The 20612-nt window shown below is 40.4% G+C and overlaps 1 protein-coding gene across 4 annotated transcripts in view; it reads left to right on the forward strand.

The window, feature by feature from the left end:
• Positions 1-20612, forward strand: part of KLHL29 (kelch like family member 29) — a 388396-nt gene that overhangs the window by 229561 nt on the left and 138223 nt on the right. For 3 of the 4 annotated variants that reach the window (XM_059842958.1, XM_059842956.1, XM_059842959.1), the window contains exons 4-5: positions 12784-12897; positions 20049-20190. In XM_059842958.1, coding sequence (XP_059698941.1) covers positions 12784-12897; positions 20049-20190 — 256 coding nt within the window. The remainder of the gene's footprint in view (positions 1-12783; positions 12898-20048; positions 20191-20612) is intronic. The other variant, XM_059842957.1, reaches the window with a different exon arrangement.

Genomic DNA, 20612 nt, shown 5'->3' on the forward strand with positions numbered 1-20612 from the left:
AGTAGGGATTAGAGTGGAAATGTGTCTTGAATCATTAAAAGAAACTCTACTTAAAATAGTAGGGTTAATTAAGCTAGCAAACTTGTTTCAGTTAATACTTTGACAGTGTGATCCTAACTCTTCTTGTACTGTTTTGAGCCTCGTTCCCTAAAAATTGACCTAGAACCCCCTTGTAATAGGGGAGAGACTTGGTTAAATAGTAAAATATTTTTAGATGCTTGCTAAACTTTAAGAGGGTCTTTATTTGCCAGTTTTATGGCTGCCTTCTCCATGGTGTGTTTGGTGGGCACTTAACAAGGGTTTATTATGTCTATAAAGTCCTAGCACGATATATATTCCTTGTCATGTACAGGCTATGTTAAATGTGCCTTCTGTCACGATCATGAGGCTGGTTTTATTCAGATGGTGGTTTTCCCATCTGTGGGGAATGAGAATTTCTCCATTTTTGTGTGCTGCTAGGGGGTGATTACTTGGGACTAAAGATACGGTGTTTGCCTTTTCCCACGATCTGGTGGACTCCTCTGTTGTCAGCCTTTTGCTCTTAAGGCCTGATTTTCTTCATTGTTCCTAGCTGAATAGAACTTGCTAAAATGCTTGCGCTGATGTAGCAGAAGCAGCTGATGTGTCTGAAGCACGGGTGGTTTCACTGGCTTGTGCCAGTGGTGCCCATTGGCAGGGCAAAGAAGCATGGTCTCTGCTGGGGACATGCCTGGTGACACAGCAGCTTGGGTAGGTGATGCTTGGAATGCTCTGTGATCCTGCAGCACGACGGGACATAGGCATGGCATGTCACCAGGTGGGTAAGGACGCTGTTGGGCCTTTATCAGGTAATTGGAGGTCTTAGTCGTGGGATGGAAGAGTATTTGCAAAACACTTGGGAAACCAAGTAGCAAAGGGGATGCCAGATTACTTCTTTCTCATATCTGAAAGCTCCCAAGAGGAGCATAGCAGGAGCAGTTAGCAAGCTGGACCTGCTCTGCAGGTTGCAAATTAAATAATCTCATTTAATCTGTTCCATGTGCTAAAATACCTCTGCAGCTGAGGATGGTCAAATCCAGCCCCAGTATAGGCAGGCAATTCATTAAGAGGTGCAAATCCAACCACAGTCATGCAGATATATTTGGCCAAGGACACTGATTCAGGACATGGCTCCTGCAGCACAAAGAATATCTGCACCATCTACACTCTCACTGAGACATTGCTCTGCAAAGCCCTTTTTTTAATGGAGCCAAAACTGGGATCTGAATGAGTTGTACTTAAAAGCAATTGTCTCTCATTTTAATTAATCAGTACTGCTTGAATACTACTGGTTGAATAATGTATTTAATGAATAATGCTGTTGTCCATCAAATAAATTATTCAATTAATCTTTCTTTTTTGCATTAGCTAAACACTTCTGTAGAAGTTCGGAAATATCCGTTGAATAATCTATTAGAATGATGCATTGCTTTTCAAATATATGATACAACAAATAATTTTATCTAGTATTCAGCCAAGTTTTCCCTTAATTAAAATTTGCGTGTATATAACAACTGTGCCTAAAGAATCACAAAAACTTTAGGTAATAGCAGACATGAGGTGGACAGAAGTGTTTCTGTTATTTTGGATGATTTATGTGTTTTAGCTGCTGTGGTATTGTGTTCTAAGAGTATGTCAGGGATGGCAAGAGTTCTGAAGATTCTCTTTTTGTTTGGTTTTTTTAGGGTTGTTTTTTTAAATTATTTTTTTGTTTAATAAAGTTACTTTTATTCTGAACTCCAGATAAATGATAAACGTTTTACCAGTGAAATGCAGCCACCCTTGCAAGAGAAGTGGTTGGCAGTCAGTTCATTGTACAAGGGTGGAGAATGAAGAAACAGAGACTGAGGAAAAGAGCCAATTCCAGCATGGATAGATTCACATGGCAGATTCGGACATGCAGAGAGCTCTCACTCCTATCAAACAGCTCAAGGAGCCCATCTCAGAAGGGCTGACTACTCCTACGAGGGTCCATAACTGTGGGTGGCCAGGGAGCCAGCCTCCAGAACTAATATTTACATCAGTAGTGTGCACAGGCACATCAGATGCCTGGACAATAACAAAAGGATTGGTCAGAGCTCTAGTACGAGGAGGGTGATGGCTGGCCACTGCTTCCTTCAGACTTCACCACCAAATCTTGTGGGAATGTACAGATATTGGGCTTGGGAGGCAGAAGAGAGTGTGCCCAAACCCCTTGTCTAGCTTGCATCCTCTGCCTCATTTCTGCTGACATTCCAATGCCCCCATGTCCCATTTTTGGAGGTGACACGCTCTCCAGGTCTGGCTTTCAAGGTCCTTTAGGTACCTCTGGATTGTCAGGTTTCAGGTTAGGCCACCCTAACTCCATCTCTCTGGACATGGGCAGAAATTAAGAGCCCTCTGTGCCTTGGCAATTATGGAAATCAGTGCTTCCCTGGATGGTCCCCTACTGAGGTGCTCTGGGAGGTCAGTGTCCTGTCCCCGAGGAGAGACTCAGGCAGTGGGAGGCTTCAGCTGTGTAAAAGTGGAGCTGTGGTGCACAGGGTGGCCCACTGGGCATTTTACACTAAAATTCACTTAAATAAAGAATGGAAAGCCAGTCCTGTTTTGATTTAGAAGAGGAAGGAAGTCCTTTACTCTTGCATTTACATTTTTCTTTAGCTTCCAGTTTGTAAAATGAAAGAATAATTTAGAGGTTCAGAGGGTTTCCGTGAAGTATGAAATAACCCAGCCACTGCTGCATTTGGGGTCTAGAAGACAGTCAAGGAACTACGATTGAGGCCATTAAGGTCATCTGGTTTTGTCTCAGCAAAATCCAGTGGGTTTTGATGTTTAGCAGCTTGGCAAAGAATGCTTTTTAAAGGGAAAAAAGGAGTAATTTATTCAGGAATTTAAGTCCTGGGCTTTATCGCTGACCCTTGGGAATGGTTTTACAAATGCTCACCGTCTCTCTAGTTTTGAGTGTCTCTCAGAATGATGTAGGCTCTTGATCTAGCCAACTTGCCTGTATCTTTATATTAAAGTTGCACTTCTTATGATTGTGGATTTAATTTAATGCAAACGGAATTGTGTCTAGGTGACATGATCAGACTGTGTTATGCAAACTCTTACATTATGACATTCCTCTCACACTAACTAAAAGCTTTGTTGCAATATATTAATATAGAAGGGGTTATTTGTTTTGCTAGTAATAAAGGCTGTATATTTGCTGTTTAGAAGTAGTAATAACATTGACTTTTACACAACCTTGGGGAGAAAGTTGCGTTATATATTTATTTTTGAAGAGTTAAAAATTAAAAATGCATCTTGTGTATGTTCAGCTGAGACGAGAGCGAAGGAGAGTACATACAAATTCCATCAAATACAATTAGCATAATCAGAGGCTGGATGAGAGCCACAAATGATTGCACAAGGGGAAAAGAAGTAGTTCCTGGGATCTTGGTACATTGCCTGAAGCTGAAAGGGACACAAAGCAGTAGGAACTATTTTTACCCAAGGGCAATTTTTGCTGATACTGCCCTTGCAAGCAGCTCTTATTTTATTATTTTTATAGATTCTTTTTCTGCCTTAAATTTGTATACTGAATTATCCATGAGGATAAATGTCAGAGTGGATTAAGATTAAATTAGGAACTAGATACTTCAAAACAAAAAATATTCCTCCTTCCTATGTACTCCCTTTAGTTTAGTCTAGGGTTTTTGCACAGGGACAAAGTTGGCTTTTTTCCCTGTAGATGCTCTGGGTTGCAGCTACATAGACCGTATTTTCCTTTGAATCTTTTTACATTCAGTTTTTCTGCACAGATAATTTAACTTCCAATGTCTCATCTTCCTTGGTTTAGGTCATCATTATCTTCATGGAGTTCCTGAATTTCTTTCTTCTGCTTGTAATATAGCTGGGTGATGTTCTTTGTAATTTTTTTTCCCTTTTTCCCTCTGGTTCTGCTGCAGTGCATGCAGGGGCACAGTCAGAGAGTTTACAATGGCTCCTACCATCCGGAGAGTGATGAGTAATTTAGACCACTTGTTACCCAGGGCTGCCAGACTCCAGCTTGTTAAAGAGCCGACAGAAAAGTAGACATGACACCAAAATTAGGTACCTGTATTACACTGTTTAGCTGCTGCCCCTAGATCTTACCAAGTTAGTTATAATAACCCTATTGATGTTAGTGGATGAAAGCTCAGTCTTAAAAAATTCCCTCCATGTTGTACACAGAGGTTTTGCCGATCTGCAAGCCAATCTTTTCCCTCCCTGCCTCTTTTTTCCCCAAACCAGTGCTTTTTTTCTGTCACTTTGTGTTTCATCTCTTGTCTTCTTATCATGCTCACCTCCTTTCCACTCCCTGTGACACATGCAAATGTTCCAGAATACATTCATGCTCTCGTACTTTATTAGTCTTTCTCAGATGCATACTTTTCTGGGTTTTATTTTTTGCTGGGCTTGTTTTGTTTGGCACTCTTTTCACATTTTAATGCAAAATATGCTTAAGGGTGTCTATTTAAAACTGCAGTTGTTTAAACACTCCAAATGGTCCCTTTGGGAAGGCAGAGGAGTGCAGGGAATGCAGACAAAGGCAGCTGATGATGACTTGTATGTAGCACACCTTCTTTTGTCCACAAAACAGTTTACAGCATTGATCTGACCAGTTTCTGGCTCAGAGCAGCTTCCAACGGTTGCTTAGTCTTTAAAATGTTTTTTAAAAACATTAAACCCCAGTGCCTTCTTTCACTTTGTGCAGAGATCTTCCTCAAGAAAAATTCTAATGGGAAGGAGTTGGTCAGTTGAGCACTACCAAGATGTTTTTGAAAAGCAAGATTGGAAGGACGTACAGCTAGAAATAGAGCTCTCTTCCCATCAGGGAAATGCCTGTTTTCTGAATATAGAAAAGATTTGGGGAAGTTTTTAGATACACCATTCTTTCCCTCTGGTACTCTTCCAGTTCAGATAATGCTACTGATGTCCCTGGGCTTACAGCTCAAGGTAAGATGCTGTGCTGGGTGTGTGACAGCTTTTCCAGACATGGAAATGTCACAAGTTTAAACCTCCCATTTTAGACCCTGTACAGCTGTAAACAGGAATTTTATTCCACTGAGAAAGGCAGGTTTTTACTCTGCCGGTGGAGTTAGCTCTCCTGGCTAGTTCTGAAAGGGCTTGAACTCCCTTAAGCTTGGTATTGAAAAGCTTTAGACAATCACATTTTATCGGTATTTTACTTTTATTAGTGAAATAAAAAAAAAGAACACAAATTTGAGACCTACCTAGTTTAACCTTTGGTAAATAATTTCAATGTAAAAATTTACTCATGAAAGAGAAGGAAATTAAAATATGTCTCTAGATGACTAGTTCCAGAGGCAAATAAATAATTTTTAAATAACAGCAACAAGAGTATCTTACACTTTTCACCTCTTTAAGAATCACAAAGCTTTTTAGGCAGCAACTGCTGTATAAAATGTGAACAGGGAAAGCTGTTTCCATGTGTCCAGCTTGGTGCTGAACGTGGCCATGATGCAGTGAAACAGCGTGGGACTGGATGAGGGGGCTCCTGCATCTCCTCAAAGCAAGAGGGGAATATTAGGTGGGCAGAAATGTAATCACTGGAGTTGAAACTGGGCCAGGACAGTGGGACTGACAACACATTCCTGGGAATTGTGCTCTTTGATCGTAAATATCTGTGAAGCGAGCTTGCCAACCATATTGATTTTGGCAGTGGATTATCACTGATAGCCAGGATCTGCTGCCCTCCTGCTTAAAGCAATGCCCTAATAGGTTTTTGGACGAGCAGCCAGGATATATAGAGAGAACAACTCCCAGGATACATTCACCCCATCTCAGATTCCCTGAGTGTGTTGGGTTGGCCCCTGAAGAAGTCCTGTACAGGTGTTTGGTGCTCGGACAGCGAGTCCTACACATTTGGGAAGTGCTGGCCCCACACAGAGCAGGTGCAGGTGCACTGTGGGATGTCCAACCCACTGGCATCAGCAGCTCTGTGCAGGTGCCCATCCTTCTGCTGAGGCTGATCTGGCTCTGCTCCCTTTCCATCATGAGCTCTGACCAGAATGAAGCGTGAGCAAAGCCTGACCTGCATGACAGCTTTTTTCCTTCAAACTCTGCATTTGGGAGACAGTTGCTGGCTTTACCAAATGTAAGACCCATGTTTCAACAGTCAACATGTTAGGTAGTGATGCTTACAAGCTGCTGGTACTTTTGTTCTTAAATGAAATTGAGTATAGCTATGAGGAGGCTGTTGTAAAATTCTGAGGTAAAACTTGAGAAAGTTTTATGATGCTGTTTGTCTTTGTGTGTGAAATGCATAGAGATTGTGCCCTAATCCTCAACTGATAATTCCAAGTCCTACTGTAATACAAATAATAACCAGATATTTAGGATAGATTAGAATTTACTTTTGGATCCATTAGCATTTTGGTTAAATCTGACAAACGATTTAGAAAATCTATATGAATTCAAAGAGCCTGCTTATCATATTTTGTGACAGCTGGGTGAATACTTGACATCTTTGTGCTCTTAAAAGAACATATGCAAAGACTCAATTTAATTTGTAGGGCTGAGGGAATTTATTTGCCTAATTTTGAGCCCACTAGCACATGATGGATTTGAAAGTTCAGTTCTAACAGGAGTATAATTGGGTTCTCATTTCACTTAGAAGAGAGCGTGATAGAAAGGGTGAAGAGAGAGACAGAGACACGAGGAAAATAAAGTAAGAAAATGAAACTGAGAATACTCTTGAAAAAAATTGCAATGAGATTGAAAAAAGAATGTAGCAATGCGCAGCGTGAGCAAAAGCCCGTACATAAAAATAAGTTACTCTTTAAGGGGACAGAAGAGACAAGATAATGCATTCTTAATCATAGTGCCAAATGTCTTTTGGCTGAGAAGAGCTGATGCTTTAAAATTCACTCACTGTCATAGCTGAAAACAAAGACAAAATATTAAACCCCTTAAGCTGTGGGAAAGGAGAGATGGATGTTTCTCTAAATACTTTATGGAGTCAGTAAGTAAAGCAGCTCATCAAATGTTTAGTCTTGCTAGGAGAGTCCTTCAACACAAATACCTGGAGCAAATAGTGAGCTGCAAGGAAAGGACACATGGCCATGGCCATACAAACCAAATCCCATGGGTGAACATCTGCCTTGCTGACAGCAGTTGTTGTCTCATGTCTCCTGTGGTTTCATTTGGGATGAAGACCATCTCACACTTAGGTCAGCTACCACAACACTCAGCTTGGTCTGTTCCCTGCATGCAAGGAAAGTCCTGACGCCATCACAAGTGCCAAAGTCCTTTCAGGTGACTGGATGGGCGTGATGTCTGCTGGCAGTTCCCAACCGAACATACTTAGAGACAAAGTGGCACTGTACCAGGTTATAGTGAAGGAGTCTTCCTGAACAGTTCTGAATACTTTCGTAAGAGTCAAATATTCGGATTTGTTGATTTGAATCTGACCTGCTTACCTTCTTTGCCTTTTGTTTTTGTTCAGACCACAGCACCTTCTTTTCTTACTGTTTTTGAAAGATGGGTGAACCCTCTGCTTTGGCCCCTAATGTGCGTAGTGGGATCAGTGGCAGTGTAGTGTCTTCTGTCTCTGTGCTGCTGAGGACTGCTGCCATGTGAGCAGCACATCCTGTCCAGTGTCCTTCCTCATCCCGTGCAGAATGTGGGGCCAGGATTCACAAGCAGCACAGTATGCCAGCATTCTAAAGTGGCTTTATTAACAGTCCTTAGGGAATAGCTCTCTACATCCCTCATTTATCTATTAAGTGAATCTCTTTGCAGAAGAAGAGGGCAGGAATTAAGTCTGGTTTCAGTCTAACTCAGCATTTATATTTTCCGAATTACGTCCAAATGAGCTGGCTCCTGGTGTCCCCAGCCTTTCGTTTGCCTTGCATTGGACGCAAAGTCCCTTTGCAGCTGGGCACTGACTGGTCCAGTTGAACCAGCCTGAGCCCAAGGCATTTGAAGGTAAATCTCTGTTGAGTGCTGTAGGACCTTGTCAGCTGCTCGAGGTTCAGCTTAGTACACAGCAAATAGAAGTGTTTCTCCTGTGATACTTGTATGTACTTTCATTTTTAGGTAAGAACTATATTTTCAGCTGTATCACTGGCAACTTTCATTAACTCTCCTTGTTGAACAGTAGCTTTTTCATCTTTATGCTTTACTAACGTTGTAGAATTAAATGGGTTTTTCTGTCTTTTTGATTGTATCCTGATATTCTGTCATGTTTTGATCTCTGTGTAGTGCACATAGACTGGAAACTCCTTGAGGTACAGACTCCTGGGGAAGGAGGGCGTATGGGGTGTATTTTTTCTTTAGAGGGCAGAGCCCCACAGCTCTTTACTGTGGCAGAGCCCCACATACTATGGTACTGTGAAATAATAGCATTATTATTATTATTGTTATTGTTATTATTATATTTCTTCCACATTACCTTTGTAATACCTAGAAAATTCAATTTAGTTTAAAGTATATTGAGAACTCTAGGTAAAGAGAGGGAAATGGCTACCTACAGACACAGCAAATGGCCTGAAGTACTAATACATTTCTGACTTTATACAGCAACTTTTCCTTAATCCGATCACTGGTTAATTTAATCCTGTTTCCTTTGATTGGATCCCCTGGAACCAAATAATTTGTATTGTGTTTTAGTCTGGTATTTCTGATCATTGTCTTTGTTAATTTGATCAGGATTGATTGAAGCAGTCATTGAAAGTAAATCATATAATTAATCAAATGCAGCATTAGAAAAGCAAGCCCTCAGTGAGTCTGTTAGCTTTTACCTCTTGTTTTTCTTCCCCAGTATATGAAGCTTGGACTACTTTTAGAAAAAGATGATGAACTTTTTTATAGCCTCCACAGCTCAGTAGTAGAAAGGGAAAGAGATACAGATATATCTATGTACATATGCTTATTTAATTGTGAATAGAATAGAACAGAATAGAATTAGTTAAGTCCGAAGGGACCTACAGTTATCATTCAGTCCAACTTCATATCTCCTCTCAAAGCATCTAAATGTCACAAATTCTGTGACCCTTTCTGAGACAGGCATATTTGGTGGAAGATCTTGCTTAACGGCTGAACTTTCTTGCTAACTCAGTGATTTTAAGAAACTCGACATGTGATTTATGAATCATCACTAAACATAAAAAACAAGATATGGGTCTGTGCTATTCTAATAACATCTGGAAAATCTGGTACAGTCGGTGTTATCGTCTCAAGCTGACAGTCACTCCAAAAACTGTGGTATGGGTGGAAAGGAGATGTTAGATTCTCAACAAAGATAATTTTGATTTCTACCTGTTGTGTGGAGAGCATACCTGTTGGGTTTTTTCAGAGTAGGTGTGTGGTCCCGTTTTGCTTTTTCTCTCACTCTGATCAATAGCTGTGACCAAAGTTGGCCATTTTGATCTGCACTGTTAGATATTTATAGATTTGTGTTCTAACTGAACCTCTGTTACAACAAACCAAGGCTCAGTTTGTATTCTGGAGGCAGAGGTTGTACAAGAACAGCCAGAACTCCCCTTGCTCTTCTGAAAGCCACAGCAAGTTCAGCAGGGGACAGGCCGCCTCTTAAGGGGTATTACCTGCAGTGACCCAAGCTGGCCTCCCTGGCAGTCCAACTGGGGGGAATACCAGGGCACTGTCTGCCCTGCACCCATCCTAGCAGGAGTAGCAGCTTCTGATGGACCATGACCTGCAACAGCAGAGGAGGAGAATTAGGAAGATCAGATAACTACTTGCTGTTGTAGGTGAGGTATCCCTACCAAAGGTCATTTAATTTTAGTTTGTCCTTCCCTTCATGGCTTACAGAACTCACCTGTGTTATTTAGTGCACACAATAACCCTTCTCTCTCTCCCTGTCACCTTGACATTTCTTGAGTGGGAGATTATTTTTAGAGGTGGTTTACTTTGTATTAACTTCCTGGGAGCAAAGAGAGTGTGAGGTTTGATGCTTTTTGTAACATGAATTTTCTTTCAAAGATACGTAACAGGTGATTTTTAAAAACAGAAAGTCTGTGGCCAAACTCGCATCCTTGCTGGATTTCCTCTTCTTAATTAGTCCAATGGCTCAAACTGGATACTTAGAATAATTTAATCTTAAAAGAATAAAAAGTAAAGGAATGTAAATCAGTGAAAGAAATGTAAGTAGGACTTAATCTTGATGGTACCCATTTATCCATGGATGACAAAGGAGTGTTTAGCATCACAAGCTGCTGTGAACAGAGTAATACTAAAAGATCATACGATTCACACCCAAAATGAGAATGAGGTGTCTGGAAAAAATGTGCAGCGATGTAGCACAGTTCTGACAGGTGTACCAGTAATGCTAGACCAAGCTATACCATTATCAGTTTTGCTTTAAATCATGTGGCTGTGGACAGCAAAGTATGTCTAATAGCCATTTGGTAGATTTATATCTTGGGATGCAATGTGTTTGCCATAAATCTTTTAGAAGGATGGTGGTTGAGGCACCTGAGGCAGTCATGCTAGTCCACGAATGCATTCTGCTGAAAGAAAACAGGAGAGCTGGGCAGCTTCCTATTGGTAGCATGGAGATACAGACACAAAACAAGCAGGAATGCTTTGATATAAAACCTGCAGAACAGAAGAACTGAAGAAAACAGTGACTGTGTTTCCAGCAACACCATATATTAGCAGTCTGTTGTAAATCAGATTAAATGTCTGCCTCACTCCCTGATCCTGCACTGAAGTTCTTGTGTTATTAAAGCTCTGAATCTGAATGGAAATAGGGTTGTAGCTTGAGACCTCATGCCCAAAAAGCATCTGCCAGTCATGTCTGGTCAAAACAGCTTGGGGAATGTTTACCTTCTTTTAGGAACCAATGGGATATTGATGGTTTCGAGCTGGTTTTGCACAAACTTGTTTGAATCTTAAAGGGCGTTTTCATCTGTCTGCACAGAGGAAAATGGTTTTATAGCAGAGGAAAAAAGGTTTTAATAAGAATCATTGAGATCTGTGATTTTGGATTAAAAAGAAATGCAGTATATTATTGTAGTATTTTTCACTGTGAAATACATTTGTGTTTCCTCTACACAAAAAAAAATTTAACAAGACCAGAGGAATTACAAGAATACCCAGATTTTAGATGTTATCTTGGATGTAGAAAAAGGGACAGATTATTAAAGTGTATTTCTCTCTATTCTAAAAGAAGTAGCACTCTAATGCTGTTTTTCACATCTTAATTTTAGTGCCTGCATAACCTACCTTCATAAGATGCTCTTAATTGAACATTTCAATAGAATTTGAATAAAGTCTAATATATCTGGGATTCCTCCTCCACTTCTTAAAATATGATGTGAAATTTATTAGTCTTAATGTACATATCCCAGAGCTAATTGTTTTATCTTGTAAATCAGTTTCTCCTCTTTTTATGGCTTTTACTTTCAGATATAAAAAATTAAATAAATTCTTGATTGAAAAGTCTTCTTTGTTTTGCAGTAGCAAAAGGGGGAGGGGGTCAGCTTTGTAAGTGCAAAAGGATTTTTAGTTCTTTTTTTAATTATTTACAAATGCTGAATTAAAGGACAGCAGAGTTTAAATTATGCATTAAATTAGCATGTTACTGATGGAAGACACTCAAAGAAAGTTGAAATTTTTTAATTGCTGTGTTCCAAATTCAGCCACAATTTAATAGCTTAATTGGTGTTGATGAACTTAAGGCAGCGATAAACCCCAACCTATAGGCTTATTTTTCTTTTTGCTGTGAAAGGTAAGCTGCTGTTTCTACAGTACTGTCTGTCCTTTTGTTTGAGAGTTGACTGAGTATACTTTGATCCTTTTTTTAGAAAAAGAATTCTCTGTTCTCCCTTAAAGAAAGCTTCCTGAGACCTGGATCAGATTATGGAAACTAAAGTGAGCACACAAAAGTGCTTGTTAGAAAGTGAAATATATGTGCAAACTAAATGTGCCCTTGATGATAGCCTTATTGATCAAGCCAAGTTAATAAATCACTAATATCACGCAGCACTGTTCAACACTCACAGGCTTATATTGGTTTTCTTTTTTTTCCCCCTTTCTTTTCATGTGCCTGCTGTGTAGGCAGAGAACATGCACTTTCCTGCCACGGACTGTGTACTACAATTGAAATACTGAGTTCAGAGGGCTTGAATGTAAAATGTCGGCATGCAATACAAGAAAAAGGAACTTTTATAGCAGTAACTTACTGCTGGGATTGGGGCATTTTGCTTCTTAAGTATTTCTCTCTTTCTTTCTAATGCTTCAGGCCCTCATCCAGAATGAAATTTGGGCTCCTGTTTGAATAATTAAAGAATTCCATGGGAAATTTGGCATGAAAATGCCATATGGAGTGACTTCTGAACCTAGCAATGGCCAGCATTTGCATTCAGGATAAATGTTTAGTTTTCAAGAAGTCTGCCTTTAGGTTCTTCTTTAGTAGCTTTGCCAGTACATAAGGACAACATCCTTTGTGCACCCTTGGGATTCTGGTCTGACAAGCACTTACTCCATTATTGCCCATATTTCCTTAAGCCCTCTGACAAAAAGCACTTATGATGAACTGGATTTATGTGCCCGTGCCATGGGATGCCTGCAGGATCTCTGAGAGCCCTCTCACGTTGTGCAGTGCATGTTCTCTGTAGCTGCCGCGTTGTTCCCAGTGCCGCGCGTTTTCTCCTCCGTCGTGAGATGGTTTTGCATTCATAGCTTTGCTCTGATTTGGGGTTGATCTGCATGCAGACCGTGTTAGTAGAGGAGGTTCTGCTCAGGCTAAAGTGGGGCTTCTGTGCTCGAACCCAGTGTCGTGCGCTGATGTCCCTGGTGTCCTGGAGCAGCAAGTGTCGCAGCCGGGACCTTGGTTCGATACCTCAGCTCCGTTCCCTGATGTTCTCGCTGAGAAATGAAGGCAGCTGGGTGAGTACCTGAGCCTCTGCTGGTGCAATTTGCCAAGACAGAATACAAAGTAGCATTTATGAAGCACTTCTTGTCATTTCATGGTCCTGCATTCATTCCTAGCTGATGACTGGAGCACTGGTGTGAGAGCGGTGGTTGTACTGGGCAGTCAACGCCCAGAAAGAAATAGACATCATCTGTGGTCAATTCACAACCTTTTTCTATCCCATCCTTCTCTGTTCTTTTCCATAACCTCATTCCTTCTCTTTCCTTCACAAACCTGCAGGTAATGTGGAGGGTGAGCCTTAGAAAAGGTTGATGAGACAGAAGTGGCTGACCCTTTCCCAGAATGGAGTTATCTTCCATTGGATTGTCAAAGCTAGGAAATTTGGGCTTTCTTATTTATCAGAGTAGCCAAGGCTCAGTCCAGGAAAGTTGGGGTTGATTTTGGTGGTGGAAGAAGCTGGACATGCTCATACGTGTGCCTTCCTATCAGCTCACAAACTGAGTGGTGAGAAGTTCTGCTCTGTATGGAGCCAGGATCAGGGCTGGGTAAAAAGTACTGATGCTGTGCTGGTCTGGAACTTGTGTGAATATGTGGAATGCACCTCACTCTAGAGAGAAGCAGCAATATGTTTCATTAGTTCAATAAGTTCAGTGGAATTTAACCAAGTTTAACAGTGGTTTAACTTAACAAAGGTTAAGTAAGTTTGATGGTGAGGTTCACCTTTTTAATTACGGCATGAAAGAAGGGCACAAATGCAAACTGAGTTAGAATCAAGTTAGAATGTTTTATACAGAGACTGGAGATTCAAAATGGTTAGGAAGACTCTCCTAATGAATCATGAGCTACAGAGTGGTGGAACTTAGGTGCAGCCAGGTCCAGTCTGAGTCTCAGACAAAGGCCTATATCTAATGAAAGAAGTACTAATAGTGAGGGAGAGCCTTCTGTTGAGTCACAAGGTTCAGAGTGGACCCGCTTGCATTCTAAACTCATTATGGAGCCTTCGTGCAGTCAGGCCCAATCAAGGTTTCAGACTTGGACAAGGGATCTATCTAATGGAATGATCTATAATAAGTTGATAATAATTAATATTGAGTAGCTACATGAATTAGTAATGTTTCATTAGTATTAATTTAGGTTCCTGACAGATCAGCCATTGGTAAAGGTCTCGCTGTCTCAAGGAGCCTTCTTGAGAGTTGTCCCAGCTCAAGGAAGGATCGCCGCCGTGCAACTAGGCTGCCTGGCCAGAAGAGCTCAAGAAGGCTCACTTAGGCTGTCAGATTTCTGGAATAAAGTGGTTGGGTTATAGTTCAGTTGCACATGATGGAGAAGGTATGCATGACTCTCCTTGTACTGACAAATTTCTCTGCTCCTTGATTAATGAGTCTTGGAAAAGCCACCAGCTATTCATGTCTTAATCGCATGATCAGCGTTCCAAGCTCATGTACACTGATGCTCACTCTGTCACTGTTTCCTTCATGGTTTTTCAGAGAACAAGTTGAAACTAGAGTTCTTGGCCTGGACATGGATCAGACCTTTACCACCTCTGCAGCCTCTACCAACCTACCCCAGTTTGTTCAAGGGGTGGAGTGCATCCATTACAGGGATGTGGGCCCACTGCTCTCATGGGTTTCTCCAAGCCTGTGTCATTAACCTCGAGGTGGGGAGTGTTTTTAAATCTGCTGCAAAGCAAGGACTTTACCCCATTGCTGAGCCATGTGTCTCTGAAGTCTGTGCCATGGTGCTCCAGTGCTCTCCCTGGCTGGTGGCACCTTGCTGGATGGTGTTTAAGGAGTCTAAGTATTGAATTATTCTCTCTGCTCAAGAGGCAACTTAGACTTCTTTTGTCTTTTATGCAGGATAGTAACATTTTTTCTATGAGTTAACTGTATTACTCTCTTTCTTGTGGCTCCCACATTAGTTTTGGGAAGAGAAAAACAACTCTGTGTCATCGCAGAATTGCCTGGTGATGGGAACTGTAAGGTAGATGAGTTCTTCTCTCCACCCATGAGCAAGTCCTTGAATGAGGTTTTACTGCAGGACTGTTCTTTCTGTTCCTCTTATATGCTGGCCTGTCAATATCTCTTAGGTTTTTAATATGTTACAGTACACTCGTCTCTTAAAACAACAGTTTAATTTCTGTAGCCCAGCCACACAGCCAGTGCTAGGGAGATATTGCAGTCATCAGTGCATCTGTAAACGCTCTGCTTCCATCCTTAAGAGCTACTTTGGCCATGGACTAAACTCAGAAATATATTTGGCTCCTGTCCAGCCGTGTAGGAATTTGCTCCATATAAAGAATTATTCCTGTATGGTCAGTTTTTACATGCACGCCTACAAATAATACCTGTTTCATGCAATATTTAACAGTGTGAACTACAAATTAGACCATAAACTCTTTGGTGCAGAGACCACTAAACTTTTTAGAGCATCAGACACATTCAGACTTCAAACCCAACCAGGGCCACCAGTCATTACCAGTTAGAGGCATAGAGAACAGCTTTAAAAGGAATTCCTTCATTAAACTGAAGTTGCTTTTACCTGTGACAGGCCATAAAACCTGAATCTGTGGGAGGGAATGTTTGCCTCTGTGCATGCATGCACCTCAACCTTTTTATTTTCAATGGGAAGAGAAATAGACTGGGTTACATATTGGATACATTGTCTTGGTATTAAGCTGCCATTCCCAATCTCTTTTGGAAAATTGGAACAGAGATTCACTACTTCTCATCCATCACTTTAAATGAAGGCCTTATTAAAACAATTTTGATTGCTGGGAATCACAAACAGTATCTCTCTTTCCAGAATAGTTCGTTTTTGCTCATGGAACTGTTAGAATAGGTCTTAACCCTCTGAGCTGTAGCAGGATGTATGTCAGTGTTTCCACAAGCTCTGAGGAATTAGCTGAAATGTGTTTGTAAGGCCTTTGCAGGAGGTGCTTGGTGGTGTTGAACCTGGGGAAGATTCTATTGGAATTTTTGTTGTTGGATTTTTGTGTTATGGTAGTTTTTTTAAGTCCACTAGCAAACTCTTTGATGCTGTTAGTACTACAACAGGTTTTATGTTTCTGTTGATGTAAAAAGGTCTGACTAGAAGTTTAGATCTTATTTCATTACATATTTGTAAAGCTTAGGACTTTAAGTCAGACTTAGTTGTATCTATGCCTCCTAAACACCTAAGAGTAGCTGTATACAGCCATGATGCTGTATAGACCAAATCACTAATTCCCAATCTTTAGCATCAGCTGATGGCTGTGAACTCATGAACTTTCTTGTGGATATTCTGAAAAGCCCCATGAATCTGAAGGTTTTAATGTTTTAATATAATAAGGTTCAGTGGACCAGCTGTACAACAATTACTGTTGCCTATGGGCCATGGTTTATGACTGCTTGAGCTGCAAAAAATTGACAGTCTGGCAACTTGTCTGTGTTAGTCTCATGTAGTTCCAGAATTGTTCTGTCTTGCTCTCTTCTGCCTGTACATCTGTATTGTAGTTAATTTCCTTAAAACTGGGAGACTGCTCTCTACTGGAGTTCAAAGTGGCAGGTGGTGAAATGCAGACTTCAGCTAAACATTTTTATTGGTTCTTAACGGTGGCTTCAAACTAAAGAGGGAAAAAAATCCTGAGATTTTATTTTGGGGTACTCTATCCATGACAAAGAGGACAAATTGAACATTTTACAGGTGGTAGAAAGATGCTGATGATTCCTTAAGTAGTCTTTGTAGTCTGCCAGGAATTTCAGGCAATTAACTAGCCAATGCTGCTGTTGACTAGCCAGGTTTTAACAGACCTTTCAGAAACCTTTTGGTCTTTTCATGTAAATAGACTTTTGGCAGAGATGTATACCCAGTAGATTTTGTAATGCATTTCCTTTTTTCATGTGTTCCATGTTTAATTCAAACAAGCATCTGACATGAAAGCTAAAGATAAAAGTGTAACATAGTACAATTAGTTTCTGTGAAGTCTGTGGATCACTAATGGAACACAGCTCTTCCCCCTGCACAACTAGCATAATACAGGCCATTTTTTGGTCATTTGTGTTGTACATTAAAAGCATCAAATAGAGCACTGTCGTGGGCCTGAGCGAATGGACAGAAAGTTCCTTTGTTTGATAACGCTGGAAATAATTTCACTTTCCAGAGACGCAAATGGGTAATTGCTGCAATCAGATCAGAGACATATAGCACTTGTAATGTAACCCTTCATGTATTAAGAAAAATAAAGCAGAAATTAGATCAGAGACCAGAAGTATGTATACATTTTAAAAGGAAGTTCAGTGAGCCGTTTCTCTCTTTCCACCACCATTACTGTCTGTGTTTCATGGCTGTGTGTTGTGATTTCGTACCAACTGATCTCTGGCACTTTCTGATCAAACAACACAAGTTCAGGAGTACAGTTTGAAAGCAACCTACTGGATTTGTGTGTTTAAATCCACTGAGACTCTAAGAAGCAGGGTTTGTGAGCACGTTTAATGAAATAAAATCAGGCATTTAGTGAAAGTGAAGGAGAAGCATTTATTGATAGCAAACTTGATAACTTCCTTCCTCTTTTTTAATGCTTGAAGTATGGATTTAGATCTAGATTTGGCTGCAGACTCTACCACTTTCACATGTGTCTGGTAAGGTGCTCTAGGGTTTTTGGAAAACAAGTTCCAAAATAAGCAACTGTATCTTTGTAGAATTTAGCAGAGCTGTACTTCCTTCTTTATCCATTCTGGACAAAGAATACAGGTTCTTTTAAAATTGTAGCATGTGTGTCATTCTGTATTATTTAAGGCAGAGGAATTTTTTTTTTTCTTATTTTAAGTCTTGACAATGCCTCGCAATAATGATAAGTGTATATTTCAAACCCATTGGTAAGACCCAGTTCATGCAACAAAGAAATGCAACACACAGATGCCACACATGGAGCACACAGGGTGTGATTTGAGTCATGAATCCTCCTTTTGGTTCCTAAAAATGTCCATTTCTCTATATTGCATTTACATTTTTTAAAGCTTTGCTTTGGAATAAATATTGGTATTTCTGGGGAAAGTATTTTAGCTGATATATAGGCAGAGAATGGTGGTGGGTCTTTTTTTTTTTTTTTTTTTTTTATTTTATTTTTTTCTACTGCAGAGTATTTTGGCTGCTGTTAAACAGTTTAGCTAGACCCAAAGGGATACTGCTAAGATGAACTGGTAAACCACCTGCAGCGTTATATCCTCTTGTCAAAGACCTTGTACAATGTAAAAGCTAAAGGTATTCAGATTTCTCAGGACAATTTATAAATAGAGAGCATTTCTAAACCGAGACTTATTTCTTCCCCTCCTGCCCTTTCTTCACCATGAATAGACCAGAGCTCTTAAAGCTCTTGACTGTCTGCATGTCCTCTCTTTATGTCTTTTCTGACTCATTTTTATTTCAGTTGCAAAAGCTATAGAGGTAGTCAGAATGGTGGGGACAGAAGTAAATGGGAATCTAAAATCAGAATATCGTTGTCCTTGGTGCAAATAAAATAGAAAAAAAATCCAGAGAAATTACATTAAAAAAACAAAAAAACATAACCCCTAAACTATGGAAAAGAATAAATTTATGAGTTTTGAAAAAAGCAATTACAGGGAAAAAAATATTAAGAATCACATTTCCCTGTGAACCTCTACAGGTGAATGTATAGCATTTCTAGTGGGGGCAATATTCCCATTGTGGCTTCTGGGAGCAAAGAGGGCAGCACAGCAAAACCCGTGCCCTCTATCAAGGTTTGCACACACAAATCCTGACTCCAGGAGCCCACAGAGGATAAAGCTCAGGTAGAAAAGGGAGTGGGTGTCAGGAGAGATCAGAGGCTCTTGGGTGAAGGGGGTAACACTGGAGCAGGGCAGGTGCTTGTGGGAGTGCTGGTGGGGAAGAAGGGCGGGCAGGAGGAAGCAGGCGCCTCTGGTGGATGTGAGGACAGGAGGAATGACAGATTGGCTTGGGGAAGGTGTGCATGTATTTGCAGAGGGCATAAATGGGTTTGCTAATAACTTCCTTTCATGGGTTGATTGAGGTACTGGTGATGGGTGAACAGGCTGCTGGTGTTGACAGAGATTTCATTGGTACAGTGTGACCCAGGGCATTTATGGAGCTGCTGTACCCCCATCTCTGAGCTAAATTACTTCCCAGATGCGAGGCAAACAAGCAATCACTCAGACTGGTCTGTTCTTTATGGCTTCACTCTTCAGTACTCATTCAGCAATAGGCAGCTGGTTCCGTTTGCTTGGTTTAGAGGTTCTGACACCAGTAAAAACAAAACAAAACAAAAAACTTTTAATCTTCCAGCAATGAAATACACAGCAGACTTAAATAAATGAGACCTGTTGGAGCTCCCTTGTTTTCCTACAAGCCTTTACTCGGCAAAGGCGTGATTGTTTGGGAAGGTCCCCTAAAATTGCAGCAGGGGTCTGGTGTAGCATTTAAATCCATGTGATAGTTTCTTCATCAAGAGATCTCTTTCAGATCATGTCTGCTTTGATGATTGTTCAGCCCAAATCCTTCCCTTCCTTTACAGTTATTTTAACCTCTCTGAAGACCTGCCAACATATCCACTTTAGCAGCCAGTGTTGTTATGCTTTTTTTTATTGGCATTCAATTTCAAGGGTTGACAGACAGTAAATACGAAGACTTCTCTTTACTGTTCTACAGTAATTTGTCCTACAGTTGTAAATAAGTCTTTCTTGTTCTACCTCCTGCTTAACAAAACTCACTATTTTTAGAAGAAATTGAGCAAACAGAAGATTGTTCCATTTTATGTAGCTGCCACTGAGTAGATATTACCATACCTGGGTTGTTGTTTTTTGGGCTTTATTTTTATGGCAAATGAAGTGACTTATTTCTGAAAATACTAGTTTGCTATGGATTTTTTAAGGTAGATCTATTAAATTTCCAGAAGCATTTTTTTTCAAATGTATTGTATTTCCATACAGACATCTCATGCAAGCCAGGAGGACAGTCACAGAATCACAGAACTGTTAGGGCTGGAAGGGAACTCTGGAGGTCATGTAGTCCAACCCCCAAATAAATGATATTTAAAGATCTTAGGATATCCTCTTGGACTGTAACAAACAAGCAAGCTACTAGTTATGAGGAACCGTAATTAATCCCAATAGTCAAAACATTTTTATTCTGTATTTTTCCTTCTCTCTGATAGACACCGTGCATTTCCAAGACTGAAAATCAGCCTCAAGGACTTGCAACAAGCGTCAGGTGGGGACAGACACCCATCAATCAGTCCACGCCCTGGGACACTGATGAGCCTCCATCTAAACAGATGAGGGAGAATGAAAACCCAGGTATGTCTCTAATCTTATTTGTAATTCTACCAGGGAAAATCGTTCAAAGCAAATTCAATGCACTATCTCCATTTACCTCTGTAAATTAGACTTCATTGTGAGCCCTTTCTTTATTCTTTAGCAGGGGTTTTCCCTCATTGTAAAGACCCCTCAAGTTTCTTCTGTGCCAGGGCTGATACAAATGTATTAAGATGCTGCAAGTTCATTAGAGTGGGGTTTTTTATCCTTCTCTGCCTTCACTGGAGGGAAAGGCACTCTGTAATACTTTAAGACTTCTTTTATGTCCAGAACTACCTGAAATGATTTCCAGCTTCCAGACACATATCATACATTGTGCTACTATGCCAGACGCCTAATTACAATGTCTTTGTAGTGGCTGGAGCACCATTATTATACACACAGAGTGTTTGTCAGGGAGCCGT

This window comes from Haemorhous mexicanus, chromosome 3, assembly GCF_027477595.1.
Source record: "Haemorhous mexicanus isolate bHaeMex1 chromosome 3, bHaeMex1.pri, whole genome shotgun sequence".
NCBI lineage: Eukaryota > Metazoa > Chordata > Aves > Passeriformes > Fringillidae > Haemorhous > Haemorhous mexicanus.